Source organism: Patiria miniata, unplaced genomic scaffold (assembly GCF_015706575.1).
Source record: "Patiria miniata isolate m_02_andy unplaced genomic scaffold, ASM1570657v1 HiC_scaffold_1, whole genome shotgun sequence".
In the NCBI taxonomy this organism is placed as follows: domain Eukaryota; kingdom Metazoa; phylum Echinodermata; class Asteroidea; order Valvatida; family Asterinidae; genus Patiria; species Patiria miniata.
Window position 1 is genome coordinate 10727169 of NW_024037047.1, and position 20137 is coordinate 10747305.

General features: G+C 40.0%; 1 protein-coding gene across 10 annotated transcripts in view; it reads right to left on the minus strand.

Annotated features, from left to right (window-relative positions):
* Window positions 1–18450, minus strand: part of LOC119722973 (MAP kinase-activating death domain protein-like) — a 142046-nt gene extending 123596 nt beyond the window's left edge. For 6 of the 10 annotated variants that reach the window (XM_038193445.1, XM_038193477.1, XM_038193468.1 and 3 more), the window contains exons 1-3: window positions 18180–18449; window positions 10157–10920; window positions 699–990 (exon numbers count right to left, since the gene is read on the minus strand). In XM_038193445.1, the coding sequence (XP_038049373.1) occupies window positions 699–990; window positions 10157–10785 (921 nt within the window). In that variant the 5' untranslated portion in view covers window positions 10786–10920; window positions 18180–18449. Of the gene's footprint in view, window positions 1–698; window positions 991–10156; window positions 10921–11238; window positions 11477–17812; window positions 17831–18179 lie in introns of those variants that run through there. The other 4 variants (XM_038193418.1, XM_038193411.1, XM_038193436.1 and 1 more) reach the window with 4 other exon arrangements.
* Window positions 18451–20137: the final 1687 nt, after the last annotated feature.

Consider the following 20137-nt stretch of genomic DNA (forward strand, 5'->3'; position numbering starts at 1 on the left):
TTTGTTTTAGCCACTGTGACCTTGACCCTTGACCTTTCGGCCCCAAATGCAATAGGCTTCTTAGGATTGCCAAGGACAATCCACAAACCAAATTTGAAGTTCATATGTAAAGTTTATCTCAAGTTATCACGCTGACAAAAATTCTTTTGTTTTAGCCACTGTGACCTTGACCCTTGACCTTTCGGCCCCAAATACAAAAGGCTTCTTAGGATTGCCAAGGACAATCCACAAACCAAATTTGAAGTTCATATGTAAAGTATTTCTCAAGTTATCGCGCTGACAAAATTTCTATTGTTTCAGCCACTGTGACCTTGACCCTTGACCTTTCGGCCCCAAATGCAATAGGCCTCTTAGGATTACCAAGAACAATACACAGACCAAATTTGAAGTTCATATGTTAAGTATTTCTCAAGTTATCGTGCTGACAAGATTTGTCCGGACACACACACACACACCCAGCCACCCACACCCACACCCACGGAAGGACAAGGCGGAAACAGTATGCCCCTTCGGCTTCGCCGCGGGGCATAAAAAGTGAATTAAAGCATTTTTTTACTACTTTGATGAAATTAGATCTTTAGTATGTTAAATAGTGATACATGTATTTCCTTAGCGTGAAAGCATTAAAACAGATTATATCGCAATTTGTTTTAGGTCAGGCCCTGTTTTGTTCTAAATTGAGCGGACTAATACTGTACCTTGTTCTCTAGCATGATAAGAGTGAGGACCCTGAGACAAGTATCCACTCCAAGCAATTCCAGAGGTAAGTGAAGTGGAAAATCTGCCAGTGAGAAGCGTGTGTGATCTGGCAAAGCAAATACCATGGGTGGTTGTGTATCCAGGACTTGTATTTCTACACGTGTTTTCCCTGGAACAGGAACTGGAGCACTCAGAAAACGCAGTATCCATGTTTCGATCTGACGAACATCATGTCTGACAAGAGGAGGTATGTCACTGCATATGCCAGTCAAAACACCCCATACACAATCTCTGTAATAACAATTCAAAACATACAAGTTTCTAAATATACATAGTACGTTAAGGAAATGCATCCTACATGTAGTTCACACCTAGTGCTGCAGCCGAACTGCCAAACCGAACTAAAAATAGCCGAACTTGGCTAAAACCAAAAACTTCAACATTTTATCTGAATGCGGACGGCCGGACAGACGGATGTACATGTACGTACATGTACAGCCGTAGGTACGTACAGCCGTACGTATGGACGGACGGAAATTGGTATTACATAGGCTCACATCTGCTTCGCAACTCGCCAAAAATACATCATAGAATGATAAAAATTACTTAAACATCATATCAATAAAACATGAACAAGTCAGGTGTGTTTACAAACACAAATGCCCCGCAACCGTGACTGTTCCTATGACATAACACCACTCTTTTAACATCAACTTACATGTACCTTGGTCACATGAAACGTTCATTAATTGACAGCATTAGTGTCTTCTGTAGGTTTTATATGAATTAAACCCTAATCCCTATGATCTCAGAATAAATACAAGATTTCTATTGTTTTAGCCACTGTGACCTTGACCCTTGACCTTTTGGCCCCAAATGCAATAGGCTTCTTAAGACTGCCAAGGACAATCCACAAACCAAATTTGAAGTTCATATGTAAAGTATATCTCAAGTTATCGCGCTGACAAAATTTCTTTTGTTTTAGCCACTGTGACCTTGACCCTTGACCTTTTGGCCCCAAATGCAATAGGCTTCTTAGGATTACCAAGGACAATCCACAAACCAAATTTGAAGTTCATATGTAAAGTATTTCTCAAGTTATCGCGCTGACAAAATTTCTATTGTTTCAGCCACTGTGACCTTGACCCTTGACCTTTTGGCCCCAAATGCAAAAGGCTTCTTAGGATTGCCAAGGACAATCCACAAACTAAATTTGAAGTTCATATGTAAAGTATTTCTCAAGTTATCGCGCTGACAAAATTTCTTTTGTTTCAGCCACTGTGACCTTGACCCTTGACCTTTCGGCCTCAAATGCAATAGGCCTCTTAGGATTACCAAGAACAATACACAGACCAAATTTGAAGTTCATATGTTAAGTATTTCTCAAGTTATCTTGCTGACAAGATTTGTCCGGACACACACACCCACCCACCCACACACCCACCCACGGAAGGACAAGGCGGAAACAGTATGCCCCTTCGGCTTCGCCGCGGGGCATAATAAAACTAAATAAAACTGATGAAAACAATTTAAAAGAATACAAAAAAATTAAACAAAAAACATACAAATCAGTTACATGAAGTTCAGAATGTTACCCACTCCCGACACGGGGAGGTAGTGACAAAAAATAGCAATACAGGACTCTTTCGAGGCCCTGTAATTGGAATGAGTACACTTTAAATCCTTTAACGAGGATCTATTGGAGGGCAAGTCTGGTGCCAGCAGCCGCGGTAATTCCAGCTCCAATAGCGTATATTAAAATTGCTGCAGTTAAAAAGCTCGTAGTTGGATCTTGGGCGCAGGCTGGCGGTCCGCCGCAAGGCGCGCCACTGCCAGCCTGGCCTTCCTCTCGGTCTCCGCCCGGTTCTCTTGACTGAGTGCCGAGCGCGGCCGAAACGTTTACTTTGAAAAAATTGGAGTGTTCAAAGCAGGCCGACCGCCTGGACAGCAGAGCATGGAATAATGGAATAGGACCTCGGTTCTATTGCGTTGGTTTTCGGAACTCGAGGTAATGATTAAGAGGGACTGACGGGGGCATTCGTACTGCGGTGTGAGAGGTGAAATTCTTGGATCGCCGCAAGACGACCGACTGCGAAAGCATTTGCCAAGAATGTTTTCATTAATGATGTACTGGTATGCATTGTACGATCCTTCAATTTGTTTTAAAACATTTTGTTGATTGGTGACGGCCAAAGACTACAGGCCCACAGTACAATATTCTTTTTAAGTTCATCGTTCAAAACAGAGGTGGTCAATGGTGAGCTCTGATATGACAATTTTGTCATGTGATGACTATACGTGTACATATTGTAGAAGTCATCCACCACTGCCCTAGTCTTGGCCCAAGACGTCAGTGATCAAGAGCGATAGTTGCAATGTTCTGTAGCGCCCTTGCATAATTGATTTTTTACTTTCTCTCACAAACGTCTTGGGTCATTTTGTAGCAATGGGGCGTGGCCATTTTATGTAAATAGAATCATTTGAATAAATTCAAACAAAACGGCAGTTTTTTAACGCCATTTGCCGCAGTAGTCACGCCCTCGCGCGAGGGTATCACTGTGTTGCATAATTAGCAATGATGGTTGCTCATGTGCACCGCAAATTGATTAATTTCTCGTTCGCTGATTGGTTTCATGATGCTGGTTCACCGCATGTACTGTACGGTACTTATATAGCCTGTATGTTTACAACCATCTCAACGCACGTATAGCTCGAATGTTTGCAACCATCAGGCGCGGGCGCATTGGAAACATTTCTCGATCGCTGATTGGTTCCCTAGGAAAGCCTAGGGAGAAAATAAAGAAAAAGTTAAACCGCTGATACAAAATGGCCAAGACTTTAGTGTGAGTAGGCCCACTGGTCCAATTGTTGTGCCATTAGAGGGCACACTTTGCACCGTCCACTATCGATCACTAGGGTCTTGGGCCAAGACTACCACTGCCCCAGCCTCAAGAGTCAATGCCTTTTGCATGCATGATAGCCAATCTACCCAATCATTTAAAGTTTTCCAGATGATAGATCCACAATCAGCAGTTACATGTACAACGTGGGTCATTCCGTGTCAATTCAACACGATTTTGGACCCGACCCTCACAGATTGAAACGATATTTGGTGTGATGATTGGCCTATAAGAGAAAACCCCCAGAACTAATTTTTTTTTTTTTGTAAATTGTCTCATTAGTTTTTGAGATACGGGTCAAGGAACTTTTGACTAATTAGCATGACCTCTGGACTTTAAATACTTGTATCTAAAAAAACTATAGCACCTACAAAGCCAAGCTGTACATCATATTAAAGCTCTTTGAATGGCCTCCATTTCATAAATAAAACCAAAATCGTAGCATGAAGAGCGGAGAAAATGCGTAACAAAATGACCTTAGACCTTGAATTACGTAAATCAATATGCTTCAAAAAATTTTTTTCAAATGTTAGTTTATGATGTCAGCAACAATCTTTTAAACAAATTGGGATGGGCGCTCTTAAACTTTTTAAGTTATAATTATAGGTGTTGGGCTCACCTATTGTTATTGTATGAATTTACTATTATTATTGTTCTCCTCAGCAAATTCTTCTCCGGAACTGTCTGTCAAAATGGAAACATATATGAACTTCAATTGTCAATACATGAATGCACAACCCACTGAAGATGTGCTTTTTTGCAATTACCAGGGATTATCCTTAGCGGTCGCCCGCTCGCCAAATGCGAGTGAAAACAGCGGCGGGCGAGTCAAAACCCTCCTCTCAGTAGTCCGACGGGCGAGTCAAAAAACTGTTAAAAAAATAAAAATAAGAAGTTTTCCCTACAGTATTTTTCAATCAATCAAAATAAAAAGTTAAGGGTGATACAACACATGAATACTTTTGCTACGCCGACCGAAATAAAAACATCGGTAGTTCAAATTCGTATCACTCCATGTATATTCGCAGTGCGCTGTGCATTGAAATCCCAACGACGAACATGAGGCGAATCAACGTGTATTTGCCATTACACATTGTGCACACATGCAGCGCACGTGATTTACTTCGTCTGCAGTCCACATGGTACGGACGTACGTACGTTAACATCGTATTCGTATCATACAACTAGGTGAGGAGAAAACTTTCATGACAGTCTGCCAAAACTTGTGCCCGAACGGATTCTTGGGATGATTTCTTGAACACTATCAAACGAATGTACCGAAAAGATGAGGACAATATGAGATTCGAGGGGCCTATTTTGAATGTAAGGACTAGTGAATGTAAAGTGGACCGTGCTCCGGAAAACGTTATGGATTGACGTGACCAGCGTAAGTTCGTGGGTCGCCCACCCGCAGCGCTTCTTGGCTAGGCACGCTGATTGCACCATTCTTCGCTAGAAATGCATGGCGCGCGCGAGAGATGTTTTTTTGAAAATACTGGCCTTCTCACTCATTTTCAAACAAGTTAAAACAGTTCAGTTACTAACTTGGTAAACTCCCATTAATACCACGACTGTGTGCAATGTTTTCTTGTTCCTCAAGATAACGCTTTTTTAGTTCGTGTTTTATCAAAACATGTCGGAAATAGAACACCTAAACCCTTAAGTTCGGAACGAAGCACACTGCATAAATTTTGATTATAACTTCTCCCCCTATTTGATTCCTGTTAATTAAAGCCTTGCTCTATGTTAAAGCATGGACGATTAAAGAAACATTGACATCACTTAAAAAGGAACTACATGCAATATTATGTACATGATTAAGATAATTGCCGATTGTATTCATATTGCATAATTGATTATCAAAAATGTTATCAAAAATGCTTATGGTGATTTGATTGAAAGTTACTATTAAAACATGTGGGCTAGTGAAAAAGGTTGCGGGCCAGTGAAAACTCTGGTTTACTGGCCCGGCTGGCCAGTAAAGGAAAAAGTTAAGGAAAACCCCTGAATTACGTCATCATGACGTCATCATGGGTCACGTGACGTCACTTAAAAAAATAATAAACTTAATCTTTGAAATTCAATATAAAATCAACCATGAGAGACCAGAACTTGAATTGTTGATAATTGACATGATAATATATGATCTTCATTTAATCTTGCGTGCGTCAAATCACGTGACAATTGCTTCCAGTCGAAACCAGAAGTGCCAAATATTTTGAAAGTGGAAAAAGATATGAACTTGCTTTTAACGATGTTAGTGTCTGCCTGGATTGACCTTTCAAACAAATAATCGGTGACATCATGAAGTGTTGGAGCGCCCTCTAGCGGCAGGTTAAAAAATTTCAAGAACGCATTTTCAGTTGATGTCTGTGGCGAAATTTGCGGTAACCGCTTTAAAATTCATATAAATGATGACCTTAACCCTAACCCTGCCAGACGCAGCACAGTGTATCAGGTGGAAAAGTCTGGTGCACTTTGATGGAAAATGCTACCAACACCAGTGCAGAAACCGGCCACTTCTGAGACACTGAGGGCTAGTCCCATGGAACAATGCCCGAGTTGTATCCTGCTGCGTTGGGGGACAACAGACTCTGAGGCAGTTTGGCCTTGAGACTTTTGACCTGATGGATCTTGCTACACTGGGCAGGCTTGTCACTTAGACAAGTGTTGCATGTTGCTGCGTTTGGCAGGGTTTCTAGCCAAAATACCCTGGAGGGTTAGGGTTAATACAGGCAACACCTGTGCGCGAAAAAAATTGATTACATCATCAGACCGGAAGTTACAATCAAACGACCTCTTTTCCTATGAAAATTGCTAAAAAATCAACAGTCAGTGATATAATCAAGTTTTGTTCTTTAAATGGCACTTTAATAATAGGTCTAAAACTTCCCAAGGTTTTGTTACAATAAATTAATTACAAGAGGCCCTGTAGCCCCCTTGAAATTCGCAGTTGAACACGCCTACGCATTGAAACGCTCATTTAATGCCACGTACATTGTGTGTACAGCAAATGGGGATAATTGCGTACAAAGGGAAAATCCCGAAAAACAGTGCTGCAGGAACTTCCCGTCATATGATACTCAAAAATTGGGCTGGCAAAAGTGCCCAATTGGGCGCTTTTTTAATTTGGCGTTTTTTTTCTAAAAACATGCGCATTAGGGTAAAGAGGGTATGGCGAGCAATATCTTGTATTGCGCCAATGGTGTGACCTTTACTTTTGGAGCTATTTAATGGTTTTTTTTAACAATTGCACTAGTTTAGTTTACAGTACAGCCGCATACGCGCATGCAGATCCTCACCTGACTCTTTTTAACTATCCTCTGTAGAATTACTCCACATGCTATTTTTCAACCGTCAACCCTCCACATCAACATCAACAATCAACAACAATTAATCAACAATCAACATTAACATTAACATCATGCATCAACAATCAACATCAACAATCAACATCAACAATCAGCAATCAACAGCAACATCAACAATCAACATCAACAATCAACATCAACAATCAACAATCAACAATCAACATTAACATCAACAATCAACATCAACATCAACAATCAACATTAACATCAACAATCAACATCAACAATCAACATCAACATCAACAATCAACATCAACATCAACAATCAACAGCAACATCAACAATCAACAGCATCATCAACAATCAACATCAACAATCAACATCAACAATCAAAAATCAACATTAACATCAACAATCAACAGCAACATCAACAATCAACATCAACAGTCAACAATCAACATCAACAATCAACATCAACTATCAACAATTAACATCAACAATCTGACATTCAACATCAATAACCAACATCAGTAATCAACATCAACAATCTCCATCAACAATAAACAATTAACATCAACAATCATTAACAAAAAAACATCAACATCAACAATCAACATCAACAATCATCAGCAAACTACATCAATAATTGTCAATGAATATCAACAATCAATTATCAACAATCAACAATCAACATGAACAACTACCATCAACTATAATCAACAATCAAAATCAACATCAACATCAACAATCAACAATCAACATCAACAACCAACATCAACAATCAACAACAATAATCAGCAACGCGAAAAAGCCATACCTCTAGCCCAACACCTTGTGTTTGTCCTCAAACTCTAGTGTATTTTTGTATTCGTTGACTATTCTTCAATGCAAAATTTGCAAATTCATTTCCAGAACTGATTGTCAAAATCAAAACCCACATGAACTTCATTTGTCAATACATGAATGCATAACCCACTAAAGATGTGCTTTTTTGCAATTACGTCATCATGACGTCATCATGGGTCACGTGACGTCACTTCAGAAAATAATAAATTTAATCTTTGAAATTCAATATAAAATCAACAGTGAGAGACCAGAACTTGAATTTTGCGGGAATAGACATGATGATACATGATCTTCATTTCATCCCCTGCGCGTGAAATCATGTAACCCTTCCTTCCTGTCGAAACCGGAAGTGCTTAATAATTTGAAGGTAATAAAAAATATGAACTTGCTTTCAACAATGTTAGTGTCTCGATGTGTTGACCTTTAAAAAAAAAATGATCAGTGACACCACGATTAGTTCGATCGCCCTCTAGCCGCAGGTTAAAAAATGTCCAAAATGCATTCTCAGTGGATGTCTGTGGCAAAATTTGCGGTAATCGCCTCAAAATGATGTATACATGATAACCTTAATGCAGACAAGACCTGTGCGCGAAAAAAAATTGATTACGTCATCAGACTGAAAGTTAGAAGGAAAAGACCTCTTTTCCTTTGAAAATTCCTGGAAAATTAACCCTGGGGGATTTAATCTCGATTTGTCGGTTAAATGGCAGTTTAGAAATAGGTCTAAAACTTCCCCATGTTTCGTGGCAATAAGTGAACTTTGAGATGTCCTGCAGCCCCCTTGAAATGTGAAGTTGACAATGGACGCCCTGACTAAGTTAAACATGGATTAAAACAGGCATTTGGAGTTGATTTGTGTGGAAAAGTTTGCGGTAGTCAATGGCCCAACACCGTGTGGTTGTTCCTACAACCTCTAGTTTTTATTAAATAGCATGTCCAGGAAAATCCCTAATTTGCATATTAACACACGTACTTGTACATACATGTACAGCAAGTGCAAGTTGACCTGTAAATACTTGTCCTTGTTAGCCCTATCCCTAATGTTATGTTTCAAATGTTTAAATACAGTATCTTGCTAGCTCTAGATAGTGGTGGAACTAGGGGGGTATCACTTGTGGAGGCGTGTGTCCCCAAGTGGATCCATATCCCCGGTGCCCCCATATCCCCCCCCCCCCCTTCAGTGTGAACTGTTTGAGCTGGGTGTCACCATGTTGGTTGTTCAATGAATGTGATTAGAACTTGCCCATCTCATTTTGAAAGCCAAGTGTGCAATACTAGAGACAGTAGGGTTAAATTTCTGGTCGAGAAGGGGGGGGGGGCCCACATGGGTTGCCTTACATTTTTCAAGGGATATCGCACTTCAAAATAATATATGAGGCAATTGATATACATGTATGTGCCAAATGATATTTTTTTCAATTCAAGATTCAAAGGGGGGGGGGGGGAGGGCCGATAGACATCTTGGTGCAAGGCACCTACATTGTACTTGTACTGGGAGACACGTGCCCCCCCTCCCCACCCCCCCCCCATCCCCTCCCTGCTACCCCCATAGTTACGCCACTATAGAGCTACATGTACATGTAGCAAGATGCTGCATAAACAATGGACACAACATATTAGGGTTTTAAAGGGCAGTGATTAATGTGCACAAGCAGTATGTACATTTAAAAAATATGCAAATTAGGTTTTTTCCCGGACATGCCATCTTTAAAAATTATAACTTCAAAACTTTAAGAGCGCCCATCCCAATTTTTTTTAAGATTGTTGCTGACATCATAAACTAACATTTTTTGAAAAAAAATTACGAAATCTGAAGCATATTGATTTTCGCAATTCAAGGTCAAAGGTCATTTCGTTACGCATTTTCTCTCATGCTACGATTTTGGTTTTATTTTATGAAATGGAGGCCATTCAAAGAGCTTTAATATGATGTACAACTTGGCTTTGTAGGTGCTAGATTTTGAGATAAAAGTATTTAAAGTTCGGAGGTCATGCTAATTAGTCAAAAGTTCGTGGACTGTATCTCAAAAACTAACGAACCAATTTACAAATAAATTCAGTTTAAGGGGTTTCTCATATACATGTAAGCCATTCAGCACACCAAATATCGTTTCAATCTGTGAAGGTCAGGTCCAAAATTGTGTTGAATTGACACGGAATGACCCATGTATGTTAATTTTCATCAATTTGTATTGTGCGTTAGGTAAGTGTTTCAAAACTTCTTTGGTTTTTATTGTCTGGTACATGTAAGTCAATAACGAAACATAACCAGGAGCATACAAGTTGAAGTATGGTACACTTTCTTTGAGGCAAATATTGTGATTGACATGAACATACTGTATATGTATACGCAGTTCTCTCAAGATTTGATTTCAACATAAGATTTTGCAACAACCTCACCTTAATGATCCTTTGGAGCCACCTACTTTTCGACTGCATGTTCTGTCATTACAGGAATCAATAAGCCGCTTTAGGATGAACAGACACTCTCTGAAGGTAGAGATGAAAGGATGATGACTCAGTATGCACAGTGATGTCAGGGAATTATTGCGAACTTTCTTGGCCTGCTTGAGTTTTCTACGAGTTCTTGGTGACCTTTTCCTTTGTCCTTCATCTGAGGGCACACTTAGAGTTCCATTTCTGTTGGAATTCTCTCTGTCGTTATGCAAAGCCTTTTCATTCTGATGTTCCATCTTTCTATCAGAGGATTTAAAGGGCCGATAGAAGTTGACACAAATACCATATCTTGCTCTTCCGCTGTCTTTATCAGTCAAAGTAAAAACAAAGGATGTGTTTTCTCTGAGGCTCAATTTCTTCTGTCCAACTGTGAGGCAACCTTCTGGCTGACAAAAGAACACAACATCTTGAGGTAACGGAAAATCTGGGTGGTCATCTTGAGGGTAACGACGTAGCATTTCTGGTGTTTGTGCAACATTATTGTTGCTATATGGATGGCGACTTCCCACAATTAATATATAATCCAGTAGACGGGGAGAAAAGTATTTTTTGCCAGCTTGAAATCCTTCCATGTTTGCATGCAGTGTACTGATCAATATTCCAAATTCCTAGTCACACTCAGTCTTGTCCTGAAAACTCCAGCAGCATCATTGGTGATTTGCGAGTGAATAGTCCCACCATCCTGGTGTGTTACACATAACTGTCAGCTATGAATAAAGAAAATGAAAGAAAGACCTAAGAATAAATTCTGACTTTACAATGAAATAGTATTCATAAATACCTAAGACAGTTTACCCATTCCCATTGGTCGAGAGCCCGTCACGTGGCCGGTCTTTTAAAACAGATGATTAAGACATGGCTGGCTTGGTCTTAAACACTTTTCCAGTGTCACATGAAATTTGACTCCTTTGAAATCCCATGCATTTTACCATCTTATTGGTTGAATGTTCACAATCCTCACGTAGGCATGCGCAATACTACCAGTGAGTCAGTATTGCATAGTCCTAAATTCACAACGCACTCACCACTGCTGCATCTGCGCGTCATCCCGCAGTATGCACGCCAATCTCCATAAAAGGAGTTGTTTACGTCTTATCTCGCAAGCTGGACACTCCATTATATAGCTAGAGGAGTGTTTTGAAAAACAGAAAGTAAAATTGTTGAACAAAATCGTTGTTTTGAGTTTTGGACCAAAAGGTTTTGATTTGTTACCGAAAAGGTACTATGAATGGGAATAAATACGTGCTTGGTCGGTATTAAACACTATGTTAAAGACTGGTTGGAGTCTGGAATGCTGATAACATGTAATAACCCTCGGCTTCGCCTCGGGTAATTATCAGCATTCCAGACTCCAACCAGTCAACATAGTGTTTAACACCTCCCAAAAACACATTTATTCCCTTATTTAGACCCCGTTCCCACTTGATCCAGCAATTGGGGGATCTGATCCACCTTTTGCCAAATTGCCGGATCAGATCCCCTAATTGGTGGATCAGATCCGGCAATTGTGTGTAGTGGGAACGCTAACCGTTATAAGGTGGATCAGGATCAGATCCACCTTTCTTGATCCACCTCTGGAGCAGGATACAGATCCCCCAATTGGTGGATCAGATCCTGCAATTGGCGGATCACGATCAGATGGGAACGCAAAAGGTGGATCTGATCCGGCAATTTGACCTGTCATCATCCGCCCAGTGCATGAGTGGCATGAAAATGTTGCGGTCTTATGAACGAAGAAACACGTTTTCAGGCGTGTAGATCGTGTGAAATTTCCAACGTACACCACATGCACAATAAACAACTGCTGAACTACGGGCTAGCACCGCGCATGCACGATGTGTGCAGCGCACGTGGTATATCCTAAAACTAGGCCTTTTCAGTTTTCGTTGCGTATTCGTCCATTTATAAACCTTTTTCATTCGTGAAATTTTACTTATTTTTAATCCATAATTAACTCTGAGTCCGCACTCACCAAACCACGTCACTTTGGCACAGAATCATAGAAAAGCTTACGCGTATGCGATGAGAATAGTGCCGATAATGCGGTACGTACAGAGGTGACAAATCTGTAGTATACAAATATTGAATGCTTTGAGTGGTGTAGTAAAACTAGCCTCCCGAGGTAATCCATGGACATTCTATTTTCCCGAGGCGAAGCCGAGGGAAAATAGAATGCTCCATGGATCACCGAGGGAGGTTAGTTTTACTTCACCACGAGATAAAGCATTCAATATTTTTTTTATAACACTTCACCCACAGATTCTGCTTGGTTTTAATATTCTAAATTATTTAAATCTGAACACAGTTGAAATAAACTTCCATTTTAATACAAAATTGGTGGAAAATGTATTTCTCTCTTCCAAACTACCCCTTCGCGAAATGTTTGAACCCAACTCTGTGACGCGCTCTCTTTGGAACAAAACGTGCTACGCGCATAGTACTTTGGTTGCTACGGGTATAGTACTTTTGGCCGTGCACAGAAAGATAGCAAAAATAGAAAGTATCATGTGACTCACTCTCGGCCAATCAAGACACAGAATTTGTGGGTGAGGTGTTATAATATTGATTATAGAAAATTGGAAAATGATGTCGTAGTACATCATGTGCCCATGTTTAAACAATGAGAAGCTTCAGAACCAGGGAATCCCTTATCGATGCATTGGTTTCTGTCGACGTCACGCAATGAGCAACGCTGTACGATTTCACCAGTTAATTTATGCACGCACGGACCCTTTACGGATCCGTGATTTATGTCGGTGAATTCACGTAATTTTTGTCGGTGAATTCTGATAGCGCTGTTTGAAAACTGACTCATCCTAGCATGCAACACTGGCAGTCCCACAGAGCGCGCGTAATTCAGAACTCAGTGACCTTTTGGACTCGACATTTCCGTACGAAAAGGTGGATCAAGCATAAGTGGGAACGCGACTTGTGGTTTCGTTGCGGTAAGTTAACGATCACACCAAAATGCCGGATCTTGATCCACCTTTTCCCAATTCAAGTGGGAATGCCGTGTTATTAATCTACCTACTGTTAAGGGGAACCTTAATCCACAAGTTAAATGTACAATGCAAACATCTTTCTCCTGTCCTAATTGCCTAGGGAAACTGTAATAAATATTGGTTATTGTAACTGTGTCTCCATGCATTCACTCCCAAGTGAATGACTAGTACTACTTGTTTACATTGCAACTGATGCTCATGCATGTCATGCAGCACATTAGTGCATTGTGTGTGTGTATATACGAACAATGTATACATATATCACAGAACAGCGCTTATATTGCAAATTTGCAGTGGTTGGATTTCTGTGTTGGTTATCATGGATATTTCTTAATGAAGTATCTAAGTCAAGAGACCATGCATGGACAATCAAGCCATTCATAAATTTCAGTTTTATTTCTACAACTTTTTGTACCAAGAGCCGTACATGTACATGTATGTATGTATAGTCGTATCTATTTTTTAAATTTTATCTTCCAGCACCCGATTTCATAAAGCTCATCGCAACTTGCCTGCAACACGTCATATCCCTATACGATGCAACTTGCCTGCAACACGTCATATCCCTATACGATGCATCGCAGCTGCGACACGTCCTGCAACTCATTTCACAAAACATGTCATAAGTGCGACCACTGATCTCTATATAAAGACTGGATAGCGGATAAGCATACAACATTCACACAGTAGACTTTGCATATTGACCAATTCGCCCCCGGTCTCACGAAGATGGCCGCGTATATACGAACGTTCTACGCGTAAATACGCGCGCGTTGTATCAACAGTTGACGCGCATTTTGGTCACGTACACATATTATGATGTTCTAAAAAGGACACATTTCCGTAGTGATTATTATTTCAAAAACGCCGAAAAAGTGATTTGCGGCATTATATTTAGTAACATTATAAAAGTAACCACGACGTTAGAAAAATTGTAGTAAACCTTGGTCAGTTGGTCAGTGGTGGTGGCCAAAATATAAGTCAAGTGAACTGCGACGTTGCAAAAGAAATCATGCTGTCTATAAAAACGACAACTTGTCCTTTGTAGATCACCAGCCGGTCTCACCAATATGGCGTCAAATTCGTACATTGTGCGGCTCTGTATTAGCTATCCAGTCTTTATATAGAGATCAGTGAGTGCGACGCATCATATAGCACAACACTGTATTTATTCAGCGTACAGAAAATAGTTGTCTGTTATTCAACAAATTGGATCTCCTCTCAAAAAGTTTTTAAAACGTAAAACAAAAATTGTGGACGCGCGATGCAGTTTTTAAAGATATAGTCCATCATTTTTAATTTGTGCATTTTGTTCGTTTGAAGCAACAAAAGTGTTCAAAATCTGATGAAGGATACTGAACAACTAACCTGATGAAGTTTCAGCTCAGCTTCAGCTGTATATTCCGAGAAAAACAGCATTCTAGGATCTCAATTTCAAATCAAAAGTTGCTGAATCATGTTTTGAATTGCAGCTATACGCGATGTCGCGCACTGATCCGACGAATTATAGCAACCGCGCTCGCCTGTGCGTCGTGCCAATGCTTGCGCGCACTGCGCCGAATAACAAAACGAACTACTAATGTAAATTTTCCTACGGTGCGTCTTAAGACGCACTGTTGGAAAGGCCTTCTTTCGTTGATTACTTCAAAATGATAGCTTGCCAAAAAGATTAATTTCACAGGGAGTTTAGTCCACTTACTATCTTTCAACCAAGTACGTTTTTCAACAATAATACGCCAGTTACTTTTTCGGATGGCTGCAAATGATGGACTATAGCTTTAAGGAAAACAAGCTCGCGGTGGACGGTATTAATACTTTCAAATTCCCACTGCAATATTCAAGGCAACTTCATAATTACTTCAATGCATTGTCCATTTACAACTTTACACACATTGTCTCAGTATTATAGTCTCGTTTATGTAATTTTTATGGCATAAAATTGGCTAAGAAAAGAGCGCATCTTATTTTGCGATGACCACTAGGCACGTCGTAACTTGCGACGTGTTTTAAGCCGTTGTCAAGGAACTTGGGGACGTCCCATTGGTCCCACATCCCATTGGTATGACGTCCCATTGGTCCAAAGTCCCATTGGTCCGACGGTTAGGGTTAGGGTCAGGGTCAGTCAACCTGAACCAGTGGAACTCGGACCAATGGGACGTTTGACTATAATTGTTTTTTGTTTAAACGTTTAAACATGTAAACGTCACATCCTTCATCCAGACACCCCTTCTTTGGTTGTGCAGCAACTCCAGCTGACATGTTCATCAGGAATTCGACTTGTAACGTGTCGAATTCCTGATGAACATGTCAGCTGGAGTTACATATGTACGCAAGCAATTTTAAAGTATTTTCTATTGGAAATTTTTCTCAGTTCCAGATGCATGTCTTTTGATAACATTAATGCGCCTATCAAACATTTCATAGGCGCATTAATATTTCCATGATAGTATGTATATATAGTACTAGGCCTACTAGTACTAGTCATGCTAGTAGTAGTACTAGCTAGTAAAGCATGTAAATTATTGTCAAGTACCAAGCACACAAGTATCCAAACCAGATATGAGATGATAGTGGATATATTGCCGGAGGTAATGCCGGCAAGCTAACGTTTACAAAAGGTTTGCTGGCGGCAACCCATATCAACAGAGGGCGCTGTACTCTCTAAGATCGGGCTGAATTATACAGTCGACTCTCGTTAGTACAAACTCTGTTAATACAAAATTCTGGTTAATAACAAACATAAAGCCATGGTTCCGACTGTGCATTTATGTGCACAATGAATGGGACTGATGTTCCTCTTAATACAAAATTCTGATATAAACAAACAATTTGTCTAGGTCTGATATAAACAAACAATTTGTCTAGGTCCGAACGAGTTATAACGAGACTCGACTGTATTAAATTACCACCAACAGTTGTGTAGCACCCTTGGTCTAGTGGATAAGCAACAGATCTGATGAGCGGGAAGACCCGGGTTTGATCCCGATCCCCGCTGGCGACATTTCTAAGTTTTTTTTTCCCCCATCCCCCCAAAATAAGAATATTGTTCTTTTATTATTTTAACATAACATGTCTCAAACATTTTATTGGAGAGTAGGGCCTATTACATTTTCTTTTTCAGATTTGTGGCTCTGGAGGATTTTTTTAAAGGGAAATAAAGTCTGAAATTGTAAAATGGTCTGATTCCCATCTTGTGAATACGAAGTTACAACGATAATGTTGGCATGGAGCCAGACTAAAATTTGTCACCAGAAAATATTTTTAAGCACAAAAAAACAGTAACTGCGCATGTTCAGTGCCAGCCTCGACTCCATGGGCGCGTGCTTGTTCCTTACACTAACCCCTGGCTGTGATGATGACGTAAATGACGCTGAATGGCTATTCACAGCGTACTGCGCGGGCATTTCGAAGATTGCACACTGGGCGCGCCCATAATGCGCTCGCGCTTGCATGCTTAGCTTTGCACGTAACGTCACGTACGAAAAAAAAAATTATGATTCAAATGTTGCGATGCCTGTACGATATGGATTATGTCAGCCGCGTTTTTCGCTTAGAAAACCCTGTATCTGTGGTTGTAAAGGCACGAAAGGGGTACATACATTTAATACAAATCTTTGCTAATTAACACAATGTCCAAACGTTGTGTTTGAAAGGATTGATTCTTCAAAATCACAACCTTTAACATTTTAAAGATGGCATCGGCACGTAAAACGGATAAACTGCAGCCCTAATTAAAATGTGCCGTATTTTGGCACATTTAAATTACATGTACACAATTCCAGGGGTTACGATCGCGCAAGGCATGATGGGAAACAACATGGCGCTGCAAGATCGTACCCACAGGGCACGAGGTTGGTTCAGTGCATATCCGGCAAGCTAACGCCTAGTACTAAAGGTTTGCCGTCTCCGGCAAAATATCCACTGCCATATGAGATAGCATTAAAATTATCGCCATATCGGTTCTTCAGTTCCACGTAATAAGACCATGGATGGAAGTAGCTTCCTCCGTGATTAACGTTAGACTGATACTGATACAACGGTAATCCTTACTTTTAGGACCCCATTCATATATAAGGTTAAAAGACTCACCAAAACAGCTGACTAAATGATAATCAAAAGTGACAATCTGATATTTCTTGGCACACTTGAACATTTGGCAATGACACCTCTTGAATATCAGCAGGTTTAATTTTGTAGAAAGAGGGCAGGGCTCCGGGCTTTGATTTAAGAGGGGTTAAAGACGATGATGACAAACAGAAAATATATTAAAAAAGCAAGATGGCGAACTGCAAAATAAGGTAGAAAAGTCACATTTTCTTTGAAAGTGCTTTCAAAATTACAACTAACAAAAGTAACATGAATCATATGAGTTTATCTGAGAAAAAAAAGACTGCTTTAGCCTGCAAAAGTCACTTTGGTACCGGACAGTCATCTGCAAAAGTCAGTTTTGAACAGAACTCATAAAAATAGAGGTGTCCTAAAGATAAGGATTACCGATACAACGACGTTTAGCTGTCATCACGGATGCTGTCAAATAACACATTCGGTAATCCTTACTTTTAGGACCCCGTTCCTATATAGGAAGGGAAAGACTCACCAAAACAGTTGACTAAATGACACTCAAAATTGACATTCTGATACTTCTTGGCACATCTGAACAATTTGCAATGACACCTTCTTGACTTCTAAAGACTGCTTTAGCCTGCAAAAGTCACTTTGGTACTGGACAGACATCTGCAAAAGTCAGTTTTGAACAGAACTCGTAAAAAATAGAGGTGTCCTAAAAGTAAGGATTACCACACATTCCATGTCATTTTTCATTGTCATTCATTGTCAGTAGGCCGGACATTATCCATGTTATCACCGACACTTTTCAGCTAGTCGTATACATTTCGACACGTCCGGAAAAGGAGAAATCTCCGTAGTTGATACAATAATATACCATGAAATATGTAACAACTTACATGAACAAATTTGCAGTTCGTTCTTAACATGTAACAGTCCTCGAGTACATACCTCCATCACTCGTTTGCTCAATATGTCTGCCATTTTCATCGAGAGAGCTAGTTAGCCCTAGGCGCTTCATTCACTAGCACTGCGCATGTTCTCAACACCTACGCGCTTGTACGTGCGTCATAGATTTATGCAGGGGCGCGCGAGAGGTATACGTACGTACATGTACGTACGTACATGCACAGCAAGCTGCTGCTGCCGCCGGCTGCCTGGCCGGCGATCGCGAATGATAATGAGGATGAATCGATCAGCCGAATCTTATCTTCATAATTCGTGATTATGCGGGTACATTACTGTTTTGCGCCTAGTGATAGAGTAGGCCTAAAAACCAAACGGTGTTTCCATCCTCGGCATTTGCATTTGCTCCGTGATTATGAAATTAGCGGTGCCGGTGTATCCAAGCCGGGCCCGCCCACTTTGCTGCCTCAATGTCAAACCTCAATTATTATTGGCGTCAAGTGAGCAATTAATTTTTCTCGGCTCTCTTGCAATTCAATTATCCGAGATGAGCAGAGATTTTAAGTCAGCAAATTAAAAACTCACTGTTGTGCAAATCATGCAAGAGCTCCCTGTATGATTGCTATAAGTGTAACTGGAAAGCTGAGCTGCTTTCCGTTTTCTGGGTGGGGGGTTTGGCAAGTTGTTTTGTGAGGTTATAAACGCACCCACATTCAACAGCAAAACAAATCATTCATTTACCACGGAACCATGGAGCTATAAAACACATCTTCATGATTAAACATAGCCTGGTTTAACTGGTGTGCACATGTACGGCACGCGCGGATCCAGATGGGGGCACTCCCGGCCCGTGCCCCCCCCCCCCCCCCCCCCCCCACCCACCCCTTTTCGCAACGTTTGGGGGTTTTTTGGTGTTTTTTTTTACGAGTCGTCTTAGGGCGGGCGGGCATTACATACACCCCTTTGATAACATGGCTATCTTTTTCGTTTTTGAGGAGTCATTATGGCGGGCGGACGGGCGGTCATCAAATCAATCGCTTTGAACATAACTATCATACATAATTATCAACAAAATATACAATGTATAAGTTTTGAAGGTCGCCTGTCAATCATTGTCTCAAAATTTCTTTCAAAGCAAGAATATTTTTTTAAGACACTTTTCTATTTCCCGGCTTGAATAGGGGGCACATTTAATACAGCACTTGCATTTAATGCTTCATGTCAAAATATATCCAAAATATATCCAAAATATCGTTAAAGTTTGCACTCTAAGTTAATTCTTTTGTAGATTCCAGGGGAAATTTTATACGAATTATGCTCGGTTTTTCTTATTTTTAAATGAATATGATCAGGATTAACAACATCCCTCAAATAATAGCGTCTAAATAAATTCCAAAATATATTCTAGAGAAAACATTTTCACAAAATAATGTAGGCCATGAGTTTTATTTTTTAAATACACGAAGAATTAATCGTCATCCCGTTTATATTGTCCCGGCCTCAGATAGAGAGAGACATCAAATAAATAGGGGTTATTTTAATACGATTTAGTATGTCTTGTTCTCTCGATTTATTTTTAAAGTAAAACTATTTCAAACACCCTAGCCCATTAAGTTCTGAACTCTCAGTTAATTCTTTTGTAGATTCCAGGGGAAATTTTAATACGAATTATGCTTAGTTTTTCCTAATTTTAAAAGGAATACGAATAAGATTATCAACAGCCCTTTGACTTCAAACTTAATTTCAAAATGTATTCCGAAATAATTATATTTTAGAGTAACATTTACAAAAATAATGTAGGCCATGCAGTTTTATTTTTTAAATAAGCGAAGAATAAAATCGTACTACGAAAAAAAGACAGCCTTTCCAGAGAATGATTGATAGCCGCTTTGTTCAAATTGATACAATGCCACTCTTGTTCGTTACAAAGCATATATATTTGGGTTCAGCT